We start from the raw sequence: 26,315 nt of genomic DNA on the forward strand, positions 1-26,315 counted from the left end.
GCACCATCATTAGTTTATCCATGAGTTAGTTTTAAGGATCATTTGAGTACTTGTTATCATCACACAACCAAACTTAAAGCAGACATAATCTGAAGGAGAAAAGTATCTGGTCATTTTTTATGTTAATAACTCTTTCTCTCTCTCTCTCTATCTATTTCCTTTCCCCAGTCAATAATGTTATCATAAATTCATTATTAGAAATATTCAAGGAATGCACGAAGAAAGTTTTAAATCTCTGCTGAAAAGGCATCACACTCTGCTGTCATAACACTAAAATAATGCATGCATTTGATGTGTTCATTAACCCTCCTGGAGTGCAACTAATTTTTTTTAGCTTCCCAAGTGCAAAACAAATAGCAAAAAGATATATATCATACTTTGTCGCTGTCTCCCGCGTTAATGAGGAAGCGCAAAGAAACAGATGAAAGAATGGCCCAACCCACCCACATACATATGTATATACATACACGTCCACACACGCACATATACATACCTATAGATCTCAATGTATAAATATTTATATATACACACAGACATATACATATACACACATGTACATAATTCATACTGTCTGCCCTTATTCATTCCCGTTGCCACCCCGCCACACATGAAATAACAACTCCCTCCCCCGTATGTGCAAGAGGTAGCGCTAGGAAAAGACAACAAAGGCCACATTCGTTCACACTCAGTCTCTAGCTGTCATGTATAATGCACCGAAACCACAGCTCCCTTTCCACATCCAGGTCCCACAAAACTTTCCATTGTTTACCCCAGATGCTTCACATGCCCTGGTTCAATCCATTGACAGCACGTCGACCCTGGTATACCACATCGTTTCAATTTACTTTATTCCTTGCACATCTTGCACCCTCTTGCATGTTCAATCCGAGATCGCTCAAAATCTTTTTCACTCCATCTTTCCACCTCCAATCTGGTTTCCCACTTCTCCTCGTCCCCTCCACCTCTGACACACATATCCCCTTTGTCAATCTTTCTTCACTTATTCTCTCCACCAAACCATTTCAAAACACCCTCTTCTGCTCTCTCAACCACACTCTTTTTATTACCACACATCTCTCTTACCCTTTCATTACTCACTCAATCTAACCAACTCATACCACATAATGTCCTCAAACATCTCATTTCCAACACATCTACCATCCTCCGCACAACTCTATCTATAGCCCATGCCTCGCAACCATATAACATTGTTGGAACCACTATTCCTTCAAACATACCCATTTTAGCTTTCCGAGATAATGTACTCGCCTTCCACACATTTCTCAACGCTCCCAGAACTTTCACCCCCTCCCCCTCCCTATGGCTCACATCCGCTTCCATGGTTCCATCCGCTGCCAAATCCACTCCCAGATATCTATAACACTTCACTTCCTCCAGTTTTTCTCCATTCAAACTTACCTCCCGGTTGACTTGTCCCTCAACCCTACTGTACCTAATAACCTTGCTCTTATTCACATTTACTCTCATCTTTCTTCTTTCACACACTTTACCAAACTCAGTCACCAGCTTCTGCAGTTTCTCGCCTGAATCAGCCACCAGTGCTGTATCATCAGCAAACAACAACTGACTCACTTCCCAAGCCCTCTCATCCACAACAGACTGCATACTTGCCCCTCTTTCCAAAACTCTTGTATTCACCTCCCTAAAAACCCCATCCATAAACAAATCAAACAACCATGGAGACATAACGCATCCCTGTCACAAACCGACATTCACTGAGAACCAATCACTTTCCTCTCTTCCTACTTGTACACATGCCTTACATCCTCGATAAAAACTTTTCACTGCTTCTAGCAACTTGCCTCCCACACCATATATTCTTAATACTTCCCACAGAGCATCTCTATCAATTCTATCATATGCCTCCTCCAGATCCATAAATGCTACATACAAATCCATTTGCTTTTCTAACTATTTCTCACATACATTCTTCAAAGCAAACACCTGATCCACACATCCTCTACCACTTCTGAAACCACACTGCTCTTCCCCAATCTGATGCTCTGTACATGCTTTCACCCTCTCAATCAATACCTTCCCATATAATTTCCCAAGAATACTCAACAAACTTATACCTCTGTAATTGGAACACTCACCTTTATCCCCTTTGCCTTTGTACAATGGCACTGTGCATGCATTCTGCCAATCCTCAGGCACCTCACCATGAGTCATACATACATTAAATATCCTTACCAACCAGTCAACAACATATACATAAATATACAAAGATATATACATATATACACATATATTCACACTTGCTTGCCTTCATCCATTCCCAGCACTACCCCGCCCCACAGGAAACAGCATCGCTACCCCCTCAATACGATGGCCTTAATTAAGTTTTTAGTTCCCCGTGCCATCTTAACTAACATGAAAAGTAATAATGATGATTGATCTATAAGTCTCAGAGTCTCCCATCAAGGTAATTCAGGCAGATTTCCCTCCAGGCACTGAAATCCCCATAAATTCCTCTAACATACAGCATATAAATACTGACTTTTACTACAATATTACATATGAATGTGAGGAGACTGGACAAAGAAAAATATAGTAAAAGTATTTAAGGAGGTGAGATTATTGAACTGAAAAACGAGAAAATTGTACTTGCTGACCATGTGTTTCAAATGAGCCAATACAGGTCTGAATCTTAAGCACGAAAGTCACAATATCAACCCAGCTGTTCAATCTCCCTTTCATACAATAGCACAGCACTGGTGGTGAATAATATGAATGTATTTGGAAATATTACACTAATCACACTAAAAATGAGTGTGAAGATGGCAAATGGCTAATGCAAGAGGGAAAAATACAGAGAAATTTATTTTTGATAACATTCTAGTCTTTTATCTATCATCTGTTAGCAAAGTTCCTTATTAACCCAAGATTACATGAAGAGTAATTAAGGTGTAGTTGTTACATAATTTCTTCTACAAGCATGAGGGAGGTGGAAATGCCTCCCAGGCTGGCCTCCCTCCTTTTGATATCCTGAAAAAATCACTCTCTAAGCCTCTTACCTTTTCACATTTTTTATGATATTGATTCCCTTCACCAATACATGTGTTTCCCCTTATCACTTGGGTATTCATCAGTTTTTTCCCATGCCTTTCTAGTTAGACACGAATAGTCTAGTTGCTAATACTGTCATAACAAGTCATCTGGTTATTCAAATATAGGTTAAAAAATGTTAAGCTGTCACGTGATGATGGGAGCAATTTAGGAGTTAATATTCCATCATAATATTTATGTTATGTACTGTATATATTTACAAGGCTTTCTGCATTCTTCAATATGCTTTCATTATGACCTGGAGCCGAATTTTTTTCTGTAGGAATGTATTTCCATTAATATAATGGGAGTCTATAGGACAACAGGGTTCACTAAACAATATTTCACTCACTGGCCAACTGTTCGGGAAAGTATATAATCCCCTATGTGATCATTTCATGTGCAATATATGCCTTATTATGACCTGCTTTGTTCCAATGACCAATCAGTTCCACAACTAAACATATACAACAAACTGATAAATAGACAGACAGACAGACAAGTAGACATCTAACACTTACAGAAAGAATGCGTCCACTTCAAAGACATCAGGGTGAGGATGCTAGAAATGTCAATGATAGAGACATGTAATAGACATGGAAATGGCTAAATGAGGAAATACTTAGAAACAGGAAAACTGACGAGAAGACAGATGTTGCAGGATATAGAAGGCCCCACCTCAGAAGACACCAGTGCTAGCATGCCAGCAAAGGTACAGGTGTAGGATGCAGCCCATTTGAGGGCATAAGAGTGAAACCTTCCTCTAGTCCTCATGTCTTGCACGCCCATAATCACCAGGTACACGCCCATTAGCAGGTCTGCCGCTGTGGGAGGATGAAACAGGAGTGAAGTAATAAGGTAGCCAGAATATTGTGAAATAAGGAACCATAGTTGAGCTTTGTGTTAACCTACCTATTATTCATATGAAGAGAAGTTTTACAACAATTGGGATCTGTCTCTTCACTCTTCATCATCAATTCATTCCTTAAATTTAATCTTTTTTTTTATTCTACTGTGACCAACATGGCAGGGCAAACAAAAATCATGGTCATCTTGAAGGAATAAAGAAGTTAAAGGGAAAGACAGTAAAAATTAATCTTGGCTCTACAAGTGTTTGTAGATCTGATTCTTAAAGGAAGGCTATTTGAGGAAGGAAAGACAAAAGAAGGAACAAAATTCCACAGCTCCATGTGTAATGCACCGAAACCACACCTCCCCTTCCACATCCAGGCCCTTCAAAACTTTCCATGGTTTACCCCAGACGTTTCACATGCCCTGGTTCAATCCATTGACAGCACGTCCACCCCAGTATACAACATCACTCCAATTCACTCTATTCCTTGCATGCCTTTCACCCTCCTGTATGTTCAGGCCCTGATCACTCAAAATCTTTTTCACTCTATCCTTCCACCTCTAATTTGGTCTCCCACTTCTCCTTGTTCCCTCCACCTCTGACACATATATCCTCTTTGTCAATCTTTCCTCACTCATTCTTTCCATGTGACAAAACCATTTCAATACACCCTGTTCTGCTCTCTCAACCACACTCTTTTTATTACCACACATCTCACTTACCCTCTACTTACTCGATCAAACCACCTCACACCACATATTGTCTTCAAACATTTCATTTCCAACACACCCAACCTCCTCTGCACAACCCCATCTATAGCCCATGCCTCGCAACCATATGACATTGTTGAAACCCCTATTCCTTCAAACATACCCATTTTTGCTCTCCGAGATAACGTTCTCGCCCTCCACACATTCTTCAACGCTCCCAGAACCTTCGCTCTCTCCCCCACCCTGTGACTCACTTCTGCTTCCATGGTTCCATCCTCTGCAAAATCAACTTCCACATATCTAAAACACTTCACTTCCTCCAGTTTTTCTCCATTCAAACCTACCTCCCAATCAACTTGTCCCTCAATCCTACATATACATATGTATACATAAACATATGCAAACATATACATATATACACATGTACATATTCATACTTGTTTGCCTTCATTCATTCCTGGCATCACCCCAGCCCCCAGGAAAGAGCATCGCTACCCCCTGCTTCATTGAGAGGCAATATACATATCTATACATACAGAGGTGTTACCAGACTCTGCCTGCTGAGGGTTTCCTACAAGTGAATAGCCACCTTTGATAGCACTGCAGCACTTGTTCTCCTCAAAGAATTTCTCGCTCTAAAAGAGGTGCCATTTCCTTGCGCCTGGTCTAATTTTCCCTCCTGTGTTTCAAAGACCCACCAACTCCTCTACTGACAAGAGGTATGTCTAGGTGCCAAAAATCAACCCAACCCTATCCAACATAGAAATATCAACATGGTTCAGTTCCCTAGAAAAAAAAAAAAAAAAAAAACATGGGGAGGATGCTACACAACCCTACCTTACTACAAAAGCAAGACATGTTTAGATGACAAAAACAGCAAACTTTTGTAGATGCAGGAGTCGTGAGATGTAATGTAGAGTAATTCTGAATACAATATCACTAAAGACAATCCTGGCAGATATCCAAGATTTAGTCAAGAAGGGGGAATTACACAAAGTCAGCATAATGAAAATCTCAAAACAAGGGTGATATGTTATATGCAGGAACACACAGTATCTTACAAGAACTTAGTTACTTCCGAGTCCTTTGGATGTTGAATTCAATCACTTATACAGAATTAATAGAATCCTCATAAAACTAATTGCAGCTTTTGGAAAGAAGTAAGTTTATTATAAGGATGGTGACCATAACTAAATGAAAATACATTTTACACTTGACAACATAAAGGAGCTAACAGCTATGAACGAGAGAGTTTTATTCCATGAAGCAAATAAATGTGCTCCTGCAGGCAGGAAAAATTTGTTAATATAAACATATGGTTTAGGAAGGTTGTGTAAAGGAAATAGTTTTCATTAATCACTAGCATAGATCACTGAAACAATTAAGTATACATACATTAACATTCACTCTATTTCTTTCAAGAAACTAAAGTGTTAGAACAGTTGTAAAAAATACAAATCATTGTTATCTTTAAGGTTACTGTATACTTTATACTAAAGAGAGCATATGAAGTGGTTTGGGGTCTGGTTTTGGTGGATTATAATTATAAATGACAGCCAAAGAGTGGAAATGAGTGAATGAGGATATTTTTTGCTTGTTCCTGGCAATGTATAGCTAACACGGGACACAGCAAACATGTACAAGAAGTGTAACTATTACATGTCTGTGAAGTACAGTTTCAAGTGGTTGTGAGTCTGGTCCAGGGGAGATTAAGACTGGGAGAGATGGTGTGAGTAGGTAGTTCAGTGTTTGTCAAGCATTTGTTCTATCAACGTTATGTTTGATGGGGACAGTGGAGATCTGTAATTATAGGTTGTTGAGGAGTGAAACAAGGGTAAAATTTTTACATCTTTGTAGGTGATGGCAGTTGATCAAAATGTGGTCTAGGTCAGATGGGTCCAGTGTGTGAATATGTGCATGCACATCAATATGCACACACACCTGCCAGGTTCTTGATAAAAAGCTTAAGTATCTTGTTATCCTTCCTAGATATAGCCCTGCAGCAGATGACCAGAATATTACCACATATAGTGAGACCCGCCACCACCCAAACGCCTACCCGCAGCACCCACCAGCCTACGAGGTCATGGGAAGTTGACACTCCTGTGGATATCAAGGATCAATAATTTCACTCAAACCACCATAAGGGGACATGGAAGCAACAGTTACTAACACAAGAGTAAAATACTGTGACAATCACTGGTGAAACAAAGTAAGGATTTGAAACTACTGCCAGCTAAGAAGAAAAAGGAGCTAACTTCCTACTAGTACAAGACTAATCACCTGATTTGTGGAATTCGTAAAGCACTAAAACCTAATGCTTATGCTGTGTTTTTTCTTGGCTTTAATAAGATATCTAAACACTTACAGCTATGTTATAAAGCAACAGTACAAGAAGGCAAGGATCTGATATTCCTGCAAATATAATGTGGTTAAGGATTTCATAATTCCTATCAGTACATGGGAATGAGAATTAAACATTCCTCCCAATACAAAGACAAAGCTTTAACACTCCCATCGGTAATATGATAGTGTAAGGATATGACAACCAATGCCAGCAATAGATGGTAAGGAACTAACAACACTTCACAGCACATGCATATATCAAAAAGTTTTTGAAGATATCCTTTTCATGCTACAAAATGCTGAATAACTCTTCAGTTCTAATGCTTAACAAATGACATATAATCAAATCAAACAATTGGGCAAGAATTTTACATTATGGTACAACTAAAAAAATGAGGCAAAGACTTCATAGTAATAACAGCACAAGAGGCAAGAACTCAACAATCTGAACCAGTGGAAAAGCTACTACCCTACTTAAAAAAAAAAAACTAAAGCAGGGTGGATACAACAAGTCTCCAAAATTGGTGAAAGTGGAGTTCTGAAAGCTGAAAGCAATGACATAATTACTATCAGCAGATGGATGACTTCAATAAGGTGGCAAGACTGAAGCAAGGAGGATACAGTACTGGATAAGGGTGCTATTGTTCCAGGAAGTTATGGATGGTTTTCTTTCTGCAAGCAAGAACAATAATACTATAGGATGAAGATAATATTGTCCTAAGGCCACAATGACTGTTTAGCAGCAAGGATGATAATGTTCTAGGAACAAGCATGATAATATCATGAGGTAAGAATGATGAAGTTCAGTGGGCAATAACTGAAATATTCTGGGAACAACAACGTTACAGTAAAAGGGATAAGGATGTTGCTGAATTATTCCTCATACTTATTCCTTTGCCATTAGTAACAAAATATCAAATTCTCATGGTTCATTTACAATCTACAGCTCACCATCAAAGTTTGGCAGACACTGGGGAACCTTGGGGACATAGCTGCAGTAACGGAAGGTGTCAAAATACCTGAAGAATAGTGACACACTTGATGTTTAAGATTACTACCATGAATAATATAAATTTTCTGTGTTAAAGGAATTTACTGGTTAGAGGTAACAGAAATGATCATTCTTCCAGGATGCCTATTATTATTTGTCAGTTATCTGACAGATATAACGGAAAAAATAATAATCAGGATGAAAGCACAGGGTTACTTGGTTGAATTATGATTTCTCAAAAAATGAAATCATTTGCAATTTTTTCATGACAAAAACTGGATACACACTGAGAACTCTAACACATAATAATATATATCTATTTATTCTATTTATCATACTTTGTCGCTGTCTCCTGCATTAGCGAGGTAGCACAAGGAAAAAGACGAAAGAATCGCCCAACCCACCCACATACACATGTATATACATAAACGCCCACACATGCACATATACATACCTATACATTTCAACGTACATATACATATATACATATTCATAAATGGTGCCTTCATCCATTCCCGCTGTCACCCTGCCACACATGAAATAAACATATTTTATATTTATTTATTTATTTTGCTTTGTCGCTGTCTCCCGCGTCTGCGAGGTAACGCAAAGAAACAGACGAAAGAAATGGCACAACCCACCCCCATACACATGTATATACATACACGTCCACACACGCAAATATACATACCTATACATCTCAATGTACACATATATATACATACACAGACACATGCATATATACCCATGCACACAATTCACACTGTCTGCCTTTATCTATTCCCATCGCCACCTCGCCACACATGGAATACCATCCCCCTCCCCTCTCATGTGTGCGAGGTAGCACTAGGAAAAGACAACAAAGGCCCCATTCGTTCACACTCAGTCTCTAGCTGTCATGCAATAATGCCCGAAACCACAGCTCCCTTTCCACATCCAGGCCCCACACTACTTTCCATGGTTTATCCCAGAAGCTTCACATGCCCTGATTCAATCCACTGACAGCACGTCAACCCCGGTATACCACATCGATCCAATTCACTCTATTCCTTGCACGCCTTTCACCCTCCTGCATGTTCAGGCCCTGATCACTCAAAATCTTTTTCACTCCATCTTTCCACCCCCAATTTGGTCTCCCACTTCTCCTCGTTCCCTCCACCTCCGACACATATATCCTCTTGGTCAATCTTTCCTCACTCATTCTCTCCATGTGCCCAAACCATTTCAAAACACCCTCTTCTGCTCTCTCAACCACGCTCTTTTTATTTCCACATATCTCTCTTACCCTTACATTACTTACTCGATCAAACCACCTCACACCACACATTGTCCTCAAACATCTCATTTCCAGCACATCCACCTCCTGCGCACAACTCTATCCATAGACCACGCCTCGCAGCCATACAACATTGTTGGAACCACTATTCCTTCAAACATACCCATTTTCGCTTTCCGAGATAATGTTCTCGACTTCCACACATTCTTCAAGGCTCCCAGGATTTTCGCCCCCTCCCCCACCCTATGATTCACTTCCACTTCCATGGTTCCATCCGCTGCCAGATCCACTCCCAGATATCTAAAACACTTTACTTCCTCCAGTTTTTCTCCATTCAAACTTACCTTCCAACTGACTTGACCCTCAACCCTACTGTACCTAATAACCTTGCTCTTATTCACATTTCTCTTAACTTTCTTCTTTCACACACTTTACCATATATATATGGCATGTAAAGCATCTGGGGTAAACCATGGAAAGTTTTGTGGGGGTCAGGATGTGGAAAGGGAGCTGTGGTTTCGGTGCATTATACATGACAGCTAGAGACTGAGTGTGAACGAATGTGACCTTTTTTGTCTGTTTTTCTGGCACTACCTCACTGAAGCAGGGGGTAGCAGTGCTGTTTCCTGTGGGGTGGGGTAGCACCAGGAATGGAAGAAGGCAAGCAAATATGAATATCTACAGGTGTATACATGTATATGTCTGTGTATACATATACATCCTCTTTGTCAGTCTCTCATTGCTAACCCTCTCCATATGAATCATTTCAGCACATCCCGGTCAGCTCACTCGGTCACACTGTAATCACTACCACACATTTCTCTTGTACTGTCATTCCTTACATCAAAGCATCTCATGTCACATATTGCTTTTAGGCTTCTCATCTCCAACATGTCCACCCTTTCCTACTGTTTGGCATCCAGGACACAAGACTCACATCCTTACTGCTCTGCTAGGTATACTATATCTTCAAAAACATCTACCTCTGCAAAAAATGACTTCTTCCTACATACACATTTCTCAGTGGATTCAGGACCTTAACCTCCTTTCTTGCTCTGTGGTTTACTTCCTCCAGGTTCTCCCAATTCACACTTAATCTCAAATCATCCTGTCTCATTTCCTTGCTGCACCTCATAGCCTGAATTCTGTTCACCTTCACTTGCAACTTCCTCCTTTCTCACTTTATCCTAAACTCATTCAGCAGCTTATGGAGTTTCTCTTTTCATTCTACCACCAGAGCTCTACTACTCACTGGTAAAGAACAAGTGATTCACCTCCCATGCCCCCTCCTTCGTATTCCTCCCCCATCACACCATCTATAAACATATGAAACATAAATATAACAAGGAAAAATTTTAAAGCACCAAAAAGATACATACACAATTTTCAATTTGGAGAGAAAATTGAAATGTTCCTCGTCGATGTCGCGTAGTTCAAGTTCCTCCAAATTCCTGTTATGAAAGAATATCGTGAAACATCATAATTAAAAGCCTTGCATGTGTAATTCAACATTAAGTCTGACCATGTTCAGCACAATCTTTGTGGCAAGCACTATGCAGGTTAGTCAGCATATATGTATGTGTGCAAGGAATACAGTGAATGGGGACGATGTGGTGTACCAGGGTCAACGTGCTGTCAATGAACTGAACCAGGGTATGTGAAGCATATGGGGTAAACCATGGAAAGCTTTGTGGGGCCTGGATGTGGAAAGGGAGCTGTGGTTTCAGTGCATTACACATGACAGCTAGAGAATGAGTGTGAACAAATGTTCTTTGTTGTCTTTTCCTTGTGCTACCTCACATGTGCGCGGGGGAAGGGGGGGTGTAATTTCATGTGTGGCAGGGTGGCAATGGGAATGGATGAAGGCATCAAGTAGGAATATGTACATGTGTATATATGTATATGCCTGTGTATGTATAAGTTGAAGTGTATAGGTATGTATATGTGCATGTGTGGGTGTTTATGTATAAACATGTGTATGTGGGTGGGTTGGGCCATTCTTTCGTATGTATGTATGTATATTTATGTGTAGGTACATGTATGTATGCATATGTGTGTATATGAGCGAATGGGTCTTTCTTCATCTGCTTCCTGGTGCTACCTTGCTGATGCAGGAAATAGCGATCGATTATAATGATAATTAAAAACGAAAACTACAGTGTGTTTAACGAAAGGGTGGCAGACATAGATGGGTTGGTGAAATGAGAAGTGATGAAAGCCCTGTGTAAGATGAAATGTAGTAATGTGGCTGGAGTAAATCATAATGTAGTTGAATTTTATAGGAATAGTGGATGACTGTGCAGATAAATTGGTTAGTTAGGATTTTCTCTATATGAATGGATCATGGTAAAGTGCTTGAAGATTAATGGAATGCATGAATGGTGCCACTGTATAAAGGCAAGGGAGACAAAGGTGAATGTTCGAATTACATAGGCATTAGTTTCTTGAGTGTACCTGACATGATGTATGGAAGAGTGGTGATTAAGAGTGTGGCATGCACAAAGCATCAGATTAAGGAGGAACAATGAGGTTTCAGGAGTGGCTTAGGATGTGTGGATCAGGAGTTTCCTTTGAAGACTGTGTGTGAGAAATACTTAAAGGAACATAAGGATTTGTATGTGGCATTTATGGATCTAGAGAAAGCATACGACAGGATTCATAGAGATACTGTTGCGGAAAACGTCATGAATATATGGTGTGGTAAGAAAGTAATTTTAAGCAGAGAAGCTTTTGTCACCAGAGTAAGGCATGTGTGCAAGTGGAAAGAAAGGATGATGAGCAGTTCCAGGCGAAGGTGAGTTTGCAGCATTGGTGTGTGACATCACCATGGCTGTCTAATTTGATCATGATTGGGGTGGTAAGGGAGGGAAATGCAAGGGTCTTGGAGACTGGGGCCAATATGCAGTTTGCAGGAGTAACGGGTACCTACCTGGGAACGACTCAGTTATTGTTAGCTGATTACATGGTACTGGTGGCAGATTCAAGTGGAAAACTGCAGATATTGATGTCTAAGTTTGGGAAAGTGTTAGAAAGGAAAAACTTGGGAGTAAGTGTAAATAAAATCAAGGTTATCAGGTTTAGCAGTGCAGAGAGAGGAAGCCAGTTTAGGTGTGGGTTTTAAGAAAGAAAACTCTGAGGAAGTGGGATCTTTTACATACACAACATACTTACAACAAGTAAAGCGAGTGAAGTCCATGAAAAAGGTCTTTTACTGACGTCAGAAGATTCCCAGACATAATACTGTAAATAGAAGAATAACAAATAACATTTGGAAAACTGAAAAGCACAGTAATTTAACTCTTCTGTCTATACCTGGAATATCTTGAATGCATGAAGGCTCTGTCACTATAATTAGATATATGTGGAGTGAAAAGGTTACCATGTATATCAAAATCAATATTCCTATGTAAGTAAATAAAGAAACTTCCTTTCACACGCATGGTTACCAAGAGAATGATGGTATAAACAAAGTATCAGACTGGGAAGGAGCAATGTATCCTCAGGAGTGGCAAAGGATGTGTGGACAAAGCATTTAATTTGAAAAATTTGTTAAACGATTCTTGGAGAAAGAAATGCGTCTGTAACGGCATTCATGGATCTATACAAAGTGATGACAGGGATGACAGAGATGCCTTGTTGAAGAAGCAATGATCATATGTGGAAGAAAAGCTACTAGATGCAGTGAGGGACTTTCAGTGTGCTTGCTGTCACTTTGGCTGTTTAATTCCTTTATAGCTAGGATGGTGAGAGAGGTAAATGTGAGGGACTTGGAGGAGTGGTTCTTAAGCAAGCTGGGATCAGGGGGAACCTGGGAGGTAAGTAAGTTGCTGTTTGCTGATGACATGGCTCAGGCCAGGTTTGACAACATCCTCCACACAGACAAGAAGTGTTTATTCAACCTCAAAGCTGGCTGCCAAGCCAGAGTATATGTATGTATATGTGAGTATATGGGTGTTTTTGTATGTATGTGTGTGTATATGAGTGGTTGGGCCATTCTGAAGGTGTGGAAGTCGAGAACATTATCTCAGAAAGCAAAAATGGGTATGTTTGAAGGAATAGTGGTTCCAACAATGTTGTATGGTTGCGAGGCGTGGGCTATGGATAGAGTTGTGCGCAGGAGGGTGGATGTGCTGGAAATGAGATGTTTGAGGACAATATGTTGTGTGAGGTGATTTGATCGAGTAAGTAATAATAGGGTAAGAGAGATGTGTGGTAATAAAAAGAGTGTGGCTGAGAGAGCAGAAAAGGGTGTTTTGAAATGGTTTGGTCACATGGAGAGAATGAGTGAGGTAAGATTGACAAAGAGGATATATGTGTCAGAGGTGGAGGGAACGAGGAGAAGTGGGAGACCAAATTGGAGGTGGAAAGATGGAGTGAAAAAGATATACACAAGCATATACATACATGTCCATACACACACACATATACATACCCATACATTTCAATGTATACATATATATACATACACAGACATATACATATATACACATGTACATAATTCATACTTGCTGCCTTTATTCATTGCCATCACCACCCCACCACTTATGAAAACCCCCTCCCCCTGCATGTGCTCCAGCTAGCGCTAGGAAAAGACAACAAAGGCCACATTCGTTCACACTCAGTCTCTAGCTGTCATGTATAATGCACTGAAACCACACCTCCCTTTTTTACACATCCAGGCCCCACAAAACTTTCCATGGTTTACCCTAGACACTTCACATGACCTGGTTCAATCCATTGACAGCACGTCAACCCCAGTATACCACATCGTTCCAATTCACTCTATTTCTTGCACGCCTTTCACCCTCCTGAATGTTCAGACCTTGATCGCTCAAAATCTTTTTCACTCCATCCTTCCACCTCCAATTTGGTTTCCCACTTTTCCTCGTTCCCTCCACCTTTGACACATATATCCTCTTTGTCAATCTCTCCTCACTCATTCTCTCCATGTGACCAAACCATTTCAATACATCCTCTTCTGCTCTCTCAACAATGCTCTTTTTATTACCACACATCTCTCTTACCCTTTCATTATCTACTTGATCAAACCACCTCACATCACATACTGTCCTCAATCATTTCATTTCCAACACATCCACCCTCCTCTGCACAAGCCTATCTATAGCCCATGCCTCGCAACCATATAAACATTGTTGGAACCACTATTCCTTCAAACAAACCCATTTTTGCTCTCCGAGATAACGTTCTTGCCTTCCACACAGTCTTCAATGCTCCCAGAACCATCACCCCCTCCCACACCCTGCGACTCACTTCTGCTTCCATGGTTCCATCCATTGCCAAATCCACTCCCAGATATCTAAAACACTACACTTTAACTCTCAGCTTTCTTCTTTCACACACTTTACCAAACTCAGTCACCAGCTTCTGCAGTCTCTCACCCGAATCAGCCACCAGCGCTGTATCATCAGCAAACAACAACTGACTCACTTCCCAAGCCCTCTCATCCACAACAGACTACATACTACATACATACAAAATGAAACAAAAATCCTCCTAATACAATTCCATCTCAATATGCTCAATCATCAATTCTTTGAAACAGCACATTTAGTAACTAGAGGTTTTGAAAGGTGTGTAAGCCTTACAACTCTAATACCAAATCTATTTACAGCAACTAGAAGTTGGTGAGGGATTGTATGGCTACCAGCAACAATATCACAACTACTTTTTGAAAAAGATTTTTGTGTATGAAGCTACTAACTCTATGAGCAAAACTACTCACAGGGACTGGAGGTTGCCAAGGCTGTGAAAGGCTCTAGGAGAAACTACTGTGATCCTATTATCTTGAAGTTCTCTGTAGGAGATAAAAATAATTAGAAACATCAGCACTTCAGATAAGGAGATGAATGACAACAAAAAGGGAATAGATGTTCAGAGTACAGTAACATAACTGACAAGTGTGACAGATGCCCTGAAACTCTTAGCAAACATGAAGCTCAATGCAAAAAGCTAAAAGAGGCCTGGATGATGATGTATTGGTATTTCTCTTCTATACACATGGGTCCTTTCTTTTTTCTAGGTATAGAGATATAAATACTGTACTAGGAAAAAATAGGTACAAGTAACCTCCTGTGTACAGAAATTTTTTATAGATATACCATCAACACCATTCCCAAAATCATAAGGTGTATTAGGTAAATAGAGTCTCTAGAATCACTCATACATATCTCTGCAGATGTGAATCCAAATTACATCTTCCCATAACCTTGAACGACCAACCACCCACTCATCAAGAGGCAACGATACAGGGCATCACATACGATACACAAAACATTCACTCTCCCAGAGGTATCACATACAGTACATAAAACATTCACTCACCAAAAGACATCACATATGAAACAAAACATTCACACGACACACAAAACATTCACTCTCCAAAAGGTATCACATATGACAAAACATTCACTCTCCAAAAGGTATCATATACAACCCACACATGATGTTAACTCCCTAAACTACAAACATAAAAAAAGATGCCACAAACAAAACAAGCGCCCTTAGAACAATCACTGGTACTGGTTTCAGACAAGAAAAAGAATCTCTAAACATTCTTTACAAACAATCTATCCACTCCATCCTAAACTATGTCTCATCAGCCAGGTCATCTATCCTATCTACAGCAAACATAACAAAGCTACAAACCACACAAAACAAGAACACTCAAGACAGTTACCAGGTGCTCAGCAACCACGCACATTCAACATCTAAACAAGACAAAATTTTTTTTGATACAATAGCATCTCAACATGCTAGGCACCCAGTTCTTTGTAAAAGCATCAGAACCCTCTTATTCAAACCATTCCACAAGCAATCACCAAACCCAAGGGAAAAACAAAGAGCTCAAACCTGCCTCTCACTTCTGAATATAATTGCAAGTCCCTTTTCCCAAACAATAGATATAAAAGTGAAAAATATTCAGATTGTAATGACTCATTAACCATCAAACAAACAACATCCAACCTAATCATAAACTCTACCTCACCAGATATACACCCATCTAAAACCCCCTTAGAGACATTTGAGTTACTCTTACTTGTCTGTATTCTAGACATCACTCAGCTCTCTCACATTAGAAACAGTGATTCAACATATCAACAGACACCTCATACCCAAGAAACAATTTCCAAACTGAAGATGAATATGGAACAATTTGTTTTCTGTGGTGTATAGTTTTGTCATGTTCTTAATCAAAATGGTTACTGGTTTCTAGTTTTGTCACATTCTTAATCAAAATGGTTACTGGTAAGTGTTGTGAGGGCATATAGCTTGTTTATGGCTCCTGTGTCATTTTTCATGACAGTGAACGTCATGTGTGTGTGTTGTACATGATACCTTGCATGGTTGGTACTCTGTTGAGTATGAGTGGTTGATAATTCAGAGTTATGAGCAAATGAAGCTGAATTCATATCTGCTAGAGGTTAAGGGCTGATAAAGGATTTCAGTGCAGATGTAGACTTTTAGTTTTGAGTGGTCTAATATTCTAATTGTGAGACAAACACTAATCAGTGGCCCTTCCAACTCAGTTTTAAAAGCCACCTAAACCCAACATACCCTCATATGAAACAAAACTCCCTCAACATACACAAGTTATACTTTCTTGTCTATCCTATGTACATCACCCATCTCTAAAACACTGATTCAAAAATCTCAAGACCCTTTGCAACCATATTGCAACTACCAAAATAAAATAATCAAAGAACTTACAGCTCAATTGCCTTGCACTCTCTCTACACAGACACACTCACAATATCAATACATTTTATTACCTGTTGCCTATGCCTGCTCTTGAGCCAAAGTCACCTTTGAAAAGGTTGTACCCTTGGAGTAGAATTTAGATGCAATTTAGTTAATTCAAGAAGGTTACTGCCCTGGGTATCAGAATGACCAAGTGTTTCAGACGCTTTGAAGACACTTGGTCAGAGATGTAAAGATCTGTCTTGAATTTAATAATCCAGTCTTTACCAACCCTGGTCAATTGGTGCTTCATAGATCACTTGCTACATACAGTAGCTGTAGCCTTCCAAATCCAGAACAAAACCATTAAAAAATGGCCAACATCCTATAAGCAATATATCATCTAAACAGTAAATTGTTGCAACTCATTTTGTCTATACTTTCAATATATAAATGATTATAACTTGCTGATTTAGGATTATCTATTTAATATAACTATCACTCTTGTAATTTTCTTTGACCGGAACTTACTGCAGACATGAAGTGTGAATGCACAACACTCCTGATATGATGCCAGATAAGCCTACCTGGCATTCTCTGAGGGCATAACCCTCTGTCTATATAAAGATGGGCATTTATTTTATGTCATGTGAAGATATGAACAACATAGCTTGCTTCAGACTTTTGTCAATCATGGGTAGATTGTCTTTCTATATCTGGGAAATAAAAAGATAAGTCTTGATCATGCCCCGATAGAAACTCAGTTTAGAGTTACACATTCTGAGGAAAAGGCCTCTGAAAAACAGGAAGTCATTAGTCCCTAGCTTTTGCTCTAAGCAGAATTGGTTTCCTTTATTTGCCTTTTAAGATTAACTCACAGCTTTCCTTGAAACTGTGACTGTGGGAAACACAACTAACCACCAATATGAAAGAGGTGACTTTGGGTTTTCATGCAGATAGCTATATGCTCGCAATCACAGACTTTTAAAGAAATTCACCCATTTAGGAGGATGATACTAATAAACTAATATTGAATCTCAGGAGGCTAAATGAATGAATCCATTTCCCAGGATACAAGTGACAGAGGAAATGTTGAGTGCCATATTGAGGAATTTTACTTGCAGCATGCAATGAAATAAGCTCAGACAAGAGAAATATTACACTTATGTTTTGCTCTGTGTGTGTACTCACAGTTTTCGTACAGATGATAAGTTGGTCAGGAGTTCTTCACTGATGATGCTCAAGGAGTTATTGTTCAGGTACCTGGTTCAGAAAAAAATCATATCTAAATATACTCATAACACTCATGGCTACACAAAATGCACCCATGTATCAGTAAGCAGGAGAAAAAATCAAAAACATTTCTTGTGCTATCAAAAATGTCACCACTCTTGACAACACAACACAGATCTGCAACAGAGGATATTAAATCTATAATACCTAAAAACATGTACTGTACAGTAATTAACAGAAAGACAGAGCTCTAAGTCCTCAGTTATTGTTATTCATCATCATTATCATTATTACTGGTACTACTTCGCTGAAGTGGGGGTAGTGATGCTGTTTCCTATTGGGCGGGGTAGCGCCAGGAATGGATGAAGGCAAGCAAGTATGAATATGTACATGCGTGTATATATATATGTGTGTGTGTGTGTGTGTGTGTGTGTGTGTGTTGATATGTATATGTATGTATATGGGCATTTATGTATGTATGTATGTATGTATATGTATATATATATCATTACATTATCACTATACTTTGTCTTTGTTTCCCGTGTTAGTGAGGTAGTGCAAGGAAACAGAAGAAAGAATGGCCTAACCCACCCACATACACATGTATATACATACACACCCACATATGCATATATACATACCTATACACTTCAATGTATACATACATATACATACACAGACATATACATATATACACATGTACATATTCATACTTGATGCCCTCATCCATTCCCGTCACCACCCCACCACACATGAAATGGCATCCCCTTCCCCCACACGTGTGCAAGGTAGCGCTAGGAAAAGACAACAAAGGCCACATTTGTTCACAGTCTCTAGCTGTCATGTGTATCGCACCGAAACCACAGCTCCCTTTCCAAATCTAGGCCCCACAAAACTTTCCATGGTTTACCCCAGATGCTTCACATGCATATGTGAAGTGTGTGTGTGTATATATATATATATATATATATATATATATATAAACATTCTTTCGTCTGTTTCTTTGAGCTACCTCGCTAATGCAGGAGACAGCAACTAAGTATAATAAAGAAATATATATATATATATCTTTTTCTTTCTTTCATACTATTCGCCATTTCCCGCGTTAGCGAGGTAGCGTTAAGAACAGAGGACTGGACCTTTGAGGGAATATCCTCACCTGGCACCCTTCTCTGTTCCCTCTTTTGGAAAATTAAAAAAGAAAGAAAAGAGAGAGAGAGAGAGAGGGAAGGATTTCCAGCCCCCCGCTCCCTTCACAGTCCTCTGTTCTTAACGCTACCTCGCTAACGCAGGAAATGGCGAATGGTATGAATATATATATGAATCATTCCCACGTATTCCCTGCGTGTTGTAGAAGGCGACTAAAAGGGAAGGGAGTGGGGGGCTGGAAATCTTCCCCTCTCATTTTTTTTTTTTCAAAGGAAGGAACAGAGAAGGGGGCCGGGTCAGGATATTCCCTCAGAGGCCCAGTCCTCTGTTCTTAATGCTACCTTGCTGAGGCGGGAAGTGGCGAGTAGTATGAGAGAGATATATATATATATATATATATATATGTGGTGTGAGGTGGTTTGATCAAGTTAGTAATGAAAGAGTGAGAGAGATGTGTGGTAATAAAAAGTGTGGTTGAGAGAGCAAAAGAGGGTTTATTGAAATGGCTTGGTCACATGGAGAGAATGAGTGAGGAAAGATTGACAAAGAGGATATACGTGTCCCACAGACCTTTCCATAATTTATCCCAAATGTTTCACCTGCCCTGGTTCAGTCCAACAACACTACTCTCTTTCATTCACTGATGATGATACAAACTTGCCAAAGATGACTTTTCACTCAAAGCATAACCATACATAGAAGTCCAGGCAATGCCAGTGGTCTCAGTTGCCAATGTTAGCATTACCTTAGAGTTACAGATTTCTTCCTAGGTTGTCTTCAGTAACATAAATGCTGTAGCACCATGATTAGTCTATAGTACATTCACATGCTCTGCGCTCTCCTTTGAATACCGTTGAATTCCTATTTCTCCACCTTGCACTGTTTCCTTACTTTTACCTGTTTCTGTCTAGTCAATCTCTTTTATACAGTCTCTTTTTGTAAAAACTTGTTTTACTCCTACATTACTGAATTTATTAAAAAACTAAAAACATTATTCATTTCCAATCATAAGAATTCTCTGCAATACATAATCTAACTGCATCTGGTAAATCTTATCTACTTCACATTTTTGTATGCTTTACTGAACATAATGTGTTTATGAATAATGAAGTGCATTTTCTTTCAGCACGAGAACCCTGTGAGCATAATATGTGATACACAAATGCTCTCATTATCAGATAAGATGGAGGTATCTCATCTCCAGTGGAAGCTTATCTCTCCTAAGAATAAGTTTCTGCGCTGCACATACAATAAGGCAACATCACCACACTCTGCATGCAAATAATGACCAAATAAATACAGAACTTTGTGTAAAAGTACAAACATGAAAAACATTCCAACAAATGCTTTAATTTCTTTAGATTATAAGTATCTCTTATTGACTACTCACAGGTTGGTGAGATACGGAAGATGAGGGAAGCTCTGGTTCTCCAACATCAGTTGATTGTGGGCTAGGTTCCTGTAACAGCAATAACAGAATGTTAGGTAGTTGTATCAACAATAACAGAATGTTAGGTATTTGCTAAGTTCCTGCAACAACAATAATAGAATGCTAGGTAGTTTTATCAATAATAACAGAACGTTAGGTTGTTTCACCAACAATAACAGAATGTTAGGGAGTTTTATCAACAATAACAATGTAAGGTAGTTGCATACTTGGCAAATCGAAATCATGTAAGATCTAGTTTCCCCACAACCAGGATTTTCTTTCATGATTCAGATACAAAAACATTAAACCTTTTAGTACATTAACTTTTGAGTTCCTTAAGAAAAAAAAGTGTTTTTAAAAGCAGAATACTGTCCTGACTTTCTTTCAAAGAGAGTAAGAACAATACATCAGGTCCTTAAGGAGAAATATGTGGAGGAGAGTCAGGTCAACAAGCTCAATTTCTTAAGAATAGAGACTGTACTTGGTGGATATCCATTCAAAATTCTCGCAGTTCCTTTAACTAATGTGTACGTATGGAAGCCAAGTCAACATTCTGACAATTCCTTGAAGGAATCAAGACAAGCTTATAGTTCTTGAGGGATAGGTATCTGGTAGGAAAACAAGGTTAACATACTCACAGTTCCTCAAGCATTGGTGTGTGGAGGAAGCAAGCTAGGTCAATATGAGCCAACCTGTTTCTGTCAAGGAAGAGCCGCAACAGATTCGTCAAACCCAGGAAACTGTTATGGTGAATTTCTTGTATGAAGTTTTTTGATAAATACCTGTGGGTGCATTTAGAAAAAAATTGTAGTAACTTATGATACATGTAGAACAGTATAACAAACTTAAAGTGGCAAGCGTACAACATTCACAATAAAAAATGAAAACTGTGGGAAATTAAGTAATTCACATGAAAAATTAGATTAAAGGATTGGGGGACTAGTTGATGCAAAATATAAAGCTGGGTTGAAGAACCAGAATTAGAAAGGCATTTGAAGTATTTGTGACACAAAGCCAAATATTGCACAGTTAAAGCAGAGAAATGAGAAATTCTTGTGTGCAACAGTAGAAGATTATGATCATCTGAATCATCAAATTGAAGATGTTAATGCAACAATATATGATAATGCACAGATGAAGCATAAAAAAGAAGGAACAATTTGTGCAACTGTAAAAGAAGATCTTAGTGAAGCATACAAAGAAGGAAAACTTGTAATACAGCAAAATAGTAAGGAATAGGGGATACAAGGGGAGAAAGAATACTTCCCACGTATTCCCTGCATGTCGTAGAAGGCTACTAAAAGGGGAGGGAGCAGGGTCTGGAAATCCTCCACTCTCTTTTTTTTTTTTTAATCTTCCAAAAGAAGGAAAAGAGAAGGGGCCAGGTGAGGATATTCCCTCAAAGGCTCAATCCTCTATTCTTAACGCTACCTCGCTAACGCGGGAAATGGCAAATAGTATGAAAGAAGAAGAAAGATGGAAAAGTTTGTGCAACAAGGTAAAAAAAATTTTGCTAAAGCAAAAAGATGGCAGAGATATCGGCACAACACTGCAGAAGTGCTTAACTAAAGCAAAAGAATAAAGGAAAAGATAATGATCACTTCAGGCAAAGGCAAAGAGGAAAAGTAAGTAGAACAGTGTGAGATAAAATGTTAATTTGAAGCACAAGAATGAAATAAAAGGCAGTTTAAAAAGACAAATGAATGCTCAATTAAAGCATACAATATGGAGAAAAAGTTGAAAATGGAAAAGATGATGCTCAGGTGAACTACAAAAATGAAAGAAAACTTACTGACACAATATATTTTAAGATTAAGAATGAAAAAAATGTAAGCCAGAGACAATATACTTAAAAGCATATTTCATAACAAAAAAAAGGAACAAAAAACTGACAATTGACCATAAACATTTACTTGATTTTCTACATGAAGTAGTACAAACCAAATGACTTACAAATTTTTAAGAGATGTTTGATTTAAGAATACACCATGGGGGAGAGATACCAGTAAGTTTTTCTCCAATGATCTGAAATGTATACAGAAAGTCAAACTGAGACTGTAAAAATGTTAATATAGATAATATGAAAAAATCTTACAAATGTGGTCTTTTTTGTCTCTTTTCCTGGGGCTACCTTACTAAAGCAGGGGGAAGTGATGCTGTTTCAGTGGGAAGGGGTGGTGCCAGGAATGGATGAAGGCAAGCAAGTATGAACATGTACATGTGTATATATGTATATACTTGGCGCTACCCTACCCCACAGGACACAGCATCAATACCAACCAGCTTCAGCAAGCTAGTGCCAGGAAAACAGACAAAGACCACATTTGTTCATACTCAATCTAGTTGTCATGTGTAATGCATTGAAACCACAGCTCCCTATCTACATCCAGGCCCCACAGACCTTTCCATGGTTTACCCCAGACCCTTCACATGCCCTGGTTCAGTCCACTGACAGCACATCGACCCTGGTATACCACATAGTTCCAATTCACACTATTCCGTGCACACCTCTCACCCTCCTGTATGTTCAGGCCCTGATTGCCCAAAATCTTTTTTCACTCCATCCTGTTACTACCACCCCACTTGCCCCCTTCACCAATGTTCCCATTTGTTCTTTTGTCTTAAGCACATTATCTACCTCCTTCCAAGCATCTTTTAATTCTTACTAAAATTCAATGATACTCTCTCACCCCAAATCTCATTTGCCCTCTTTTTCACCTCTTGCACCTTCCTCTTGACCTCCTGCTGCTTTCTTTTAAACATCTCCCAAATATCTGCACTACTTCCATACAAGTATCATCCAAACGCCTCTATTTTCTCTTTCACTAACAACCCTACTTCATCCCACCACTCACTACCCTTTCTAATCTGCCCAACTCCCACCTTTCTCATGCCACATGCATCTTTTTGTGCAAGCCATTACTGCTTCCCTAAATATATCCCATTCCTTACTCACTCTCCTCACATCAATTGCTATCACCTTTCACTGTTCTACACTCAATCTCTACTTCCTAACACAAGTCTCCTTTTCAAGCTCACTTACTTTCACACTCCCTTCTCCCCAACATTCTCTCTTCTTTTTTGAAAACCTCTACAAATTTCACCTTCGCCTCCACAAGATAGTGATCAGACATCCCTCCAGCTGCCCCTCTTGACACATTAACACCCAAAAGTCTCTCTTTTACACACCTATCAATTAAAATGTACTCCAATAATGCCCTTTGATCATCTCTTCTGCTCACATACATATATCTCTCTTTTTAAACCGGATATTCCCAATTACCAGTCTTTTTTCAGCACACAAATCCACAAGCTCTTCACCATTTCCATTTACAACACCAATTACATCCTTAACTGCCACATTACTCACCTTTGCATATAAATCACCCATCACTAAAACCCAGTCTTGTGCATCAAAGCTGCTGACACACTAACTCAGTTGCTTCCAAAACACTTGCCTCTCATGCTTTCTTCTCATGATCACGTGCATAGGCACCAATAATCACCCATCTCTCTCCATCCACTTTCAGTTTTACCCACATCAATATAGAATTTACCTTCTTATACTCTTATAACATACTCCCACAACTCCTGCTTCAGAAGTAGTACTACCTCTTCCTTAGCTCTTTTCCTCTCACCAACCCCTGACTCTACTCCCAAGACTTTCCCAAACCATTCTTTCCCCTTACCCTTAAGCTTTCTTCCACTCAGAGCCAGAACATTCAGGTTTTTTCCTCAAACATACTACCTATCTCTCCTATATATATGGCAATAATAAACTATTGAAATATAGGTAACAGTTATGAAGAAATCATTGCAGGTGGTAATGTTTTAATAATTCACATTCTAAAATAAAAAGCAAGACTAAAAACTAATGTAGAAAAAAGGATCCATTATATAAAAGTGTAGCATTAGGGAAAATAGATATCATATGTAGGAAAAGGAAAAAACTGAATTCTGAGTGAAGAAAATAAGAAAATTACTGGAGTAGATTGACAATGCAAGAGTGAAAAAAACGTGAGTCCTAAGAAAGTGGGTAAAAAAAAAACATGGATATATTCCATACTTGCAGTGTCTGAGGAATTACCTAATGCCTAACTGCTGCATAGCCAGGGCTTTTATGCTAAAAGAATAACAGTAATGATCTGTTTTATAATGTATAAGTAAAAATAAATCTGCTACAGTCTCTGTATTGTGTCCAAGAACTGTTTCCTACAAGTACTGTAACTGTCACTTACTTTCCTCTACATGTATTCTACCCCTCAACTTCTACTTTCAATAGGTATTGTGCTATCTCATCTAATACAGCACAGGTATTCTAACTCTAAACTGCTGTTTTCTACAAGTATTCTAATGTCAATTGCTGTCATAAAAAACTACTGTACTTGTTAACTAATGTCTTATAAAAGTATTGTATATGTAATATATAATTATCTACAAGTGTTCTACAGGTAACCAATCCATCATTTCTGTATTTACACTAGAGGTTCCAGTCATAGAAAAAAGTCCACATCAAGGTCGGGCCTTAATTGAAATATAAAGAGGAAATTGAAAGGGGAAAAGAAGAGGAAGTTTTCATTAATTTTGGCAGAAATGAAAAACTTATCGTTTAAAACATATTCTACCTGCTATTTCCTATTTCACAAGATTCTCTGAAGTTTATTCACTGTTTCATGAGTATTTTACCTTCAATGTTTTTTTTTTTTTTTTTTTTTTGCTTTGTCGCTGTCTCCCGCGTTTGTGAGGCAGCGCAAGGAAACAGACGAAAGAAATGGCCCAACCCACCCCCATACACATGTATATACATACGTCCACACACGCAAATATACATACCTACACAGCTTTCCATGGTTTACCCCAGACGCTTCACATGCCCTGATTCAATCCACTGACAGCACGTCAACCCCGGTATACCACATCGCTCCAATTCACTCTATTCCTTGCCCTCCTTTCACCCTCCTGCATGTTCAGGCCCCGATCACACAAAATCTTCACTCCATCTTTCCACCTCCAATTTGGTCTCCCTCTTCTCCTCGTTCCCTCCACCTCCGACACATATATCCTCTTGGTCAATCTTTCCTCACTCATTCTCTCCATGTGCCCAAACCATTTCAAAACACCCTCTTCTGCTCTCTCAACCACGCTCTTTTTATTTCCACACATCTCTCTTACCCTTACGTTACTTACTCGATCAAACCACCTCACACCACACATTGTCCTCAAACATCTCATTTCCAGCACATCCATCCTCCTGCGCACCACTCTATCCATAGCCCACGCCTCGCAACCATACAACATTGTTGGAACCACTATTGCTTCAAACATACCCATTTTTGCTTTCCGAGATAATGTTCTCGACTTCCACACATTCTTCAATGCTCCCAGAATTTTCGCCCCCTCCCCCATCCTATGATCCACTTCCGCTTCCATGGTTCCATCCGCTGCCAGATCCACTCCCAGATATCTAAAACACTTTACTTCCTCCAGTTTTTCTCCATTCAAACTCACCTCCCAATTGACTTGACCCTCAACCCTACTGTACCTAATAACCTTGCTCTTAT

The 26,315-nt window shown here is 39.1% G+C and overlaps 1 protein-coding gene across 1 annotated transcript in view; it reads right to left on the reverse strand.

The window, feature by feature from the left end:
- The window catches only part of Pfas (phosphoribosylformylglycinamidine synthase), a 124,628-nt gene that overhangs the window by 74,264 nt on the left and 24,049 nt on the right, over positions 1-26,315 (reverse strand). Inside the window, exons 6-15 of the mRNA XM_071693156.1 lie at positions 22,708-22,779; positions 21,393-21,536; positions 20,716-20,784; positions 18,135-18,206; positions 14,989-15,060; positions 12,417-12,485; positions 10,625-10,696; positions 7,930-7,997; positions 6,574-6,735; positions 3,748-3,893 (exon numbers count right to left, since the gene is read on the reverse strand). Coding sequence (XP_071549257.1) covers positions 3,748-3,893; positions 6,574-6,735; positions 7,930-7,997; positions 10,625-10,696; positions 12,417-12,485; positions 14,989-15,060; positions 18,135-18,206; positions 20,716-20,784; positions 21,393-21,536; positions 22,708-22,779 — 946 coding nt within the window. The remainder of the gene's footprint in view (positions 1-3,747; positions 3,894-6,573; positions 6,736-7,929; positions 7,998-10,624; positions 10,697-12,416; positions 12,486-14,988; positions 15,061-18,134; positions 18,207-20,715; positions 20,785-21,392; positions 21,537-22,707; positions 22,780-26,315) is intronic.

Source organism: Panulirus ornatus, chromosome 55 (assembly GCF_036320965.1).
Source record: "Panulirus ornatus isolate Po-2019 chromosome 55, ASM3632096v1, whole genome shotgun sequence".
NCBI classification, from domain to species: Eukaryota; Metazoa; Arthropoda; class Malacostraca; order Decapoda; family Palinuridae; genus Panulirus; species Panulirus ornatus.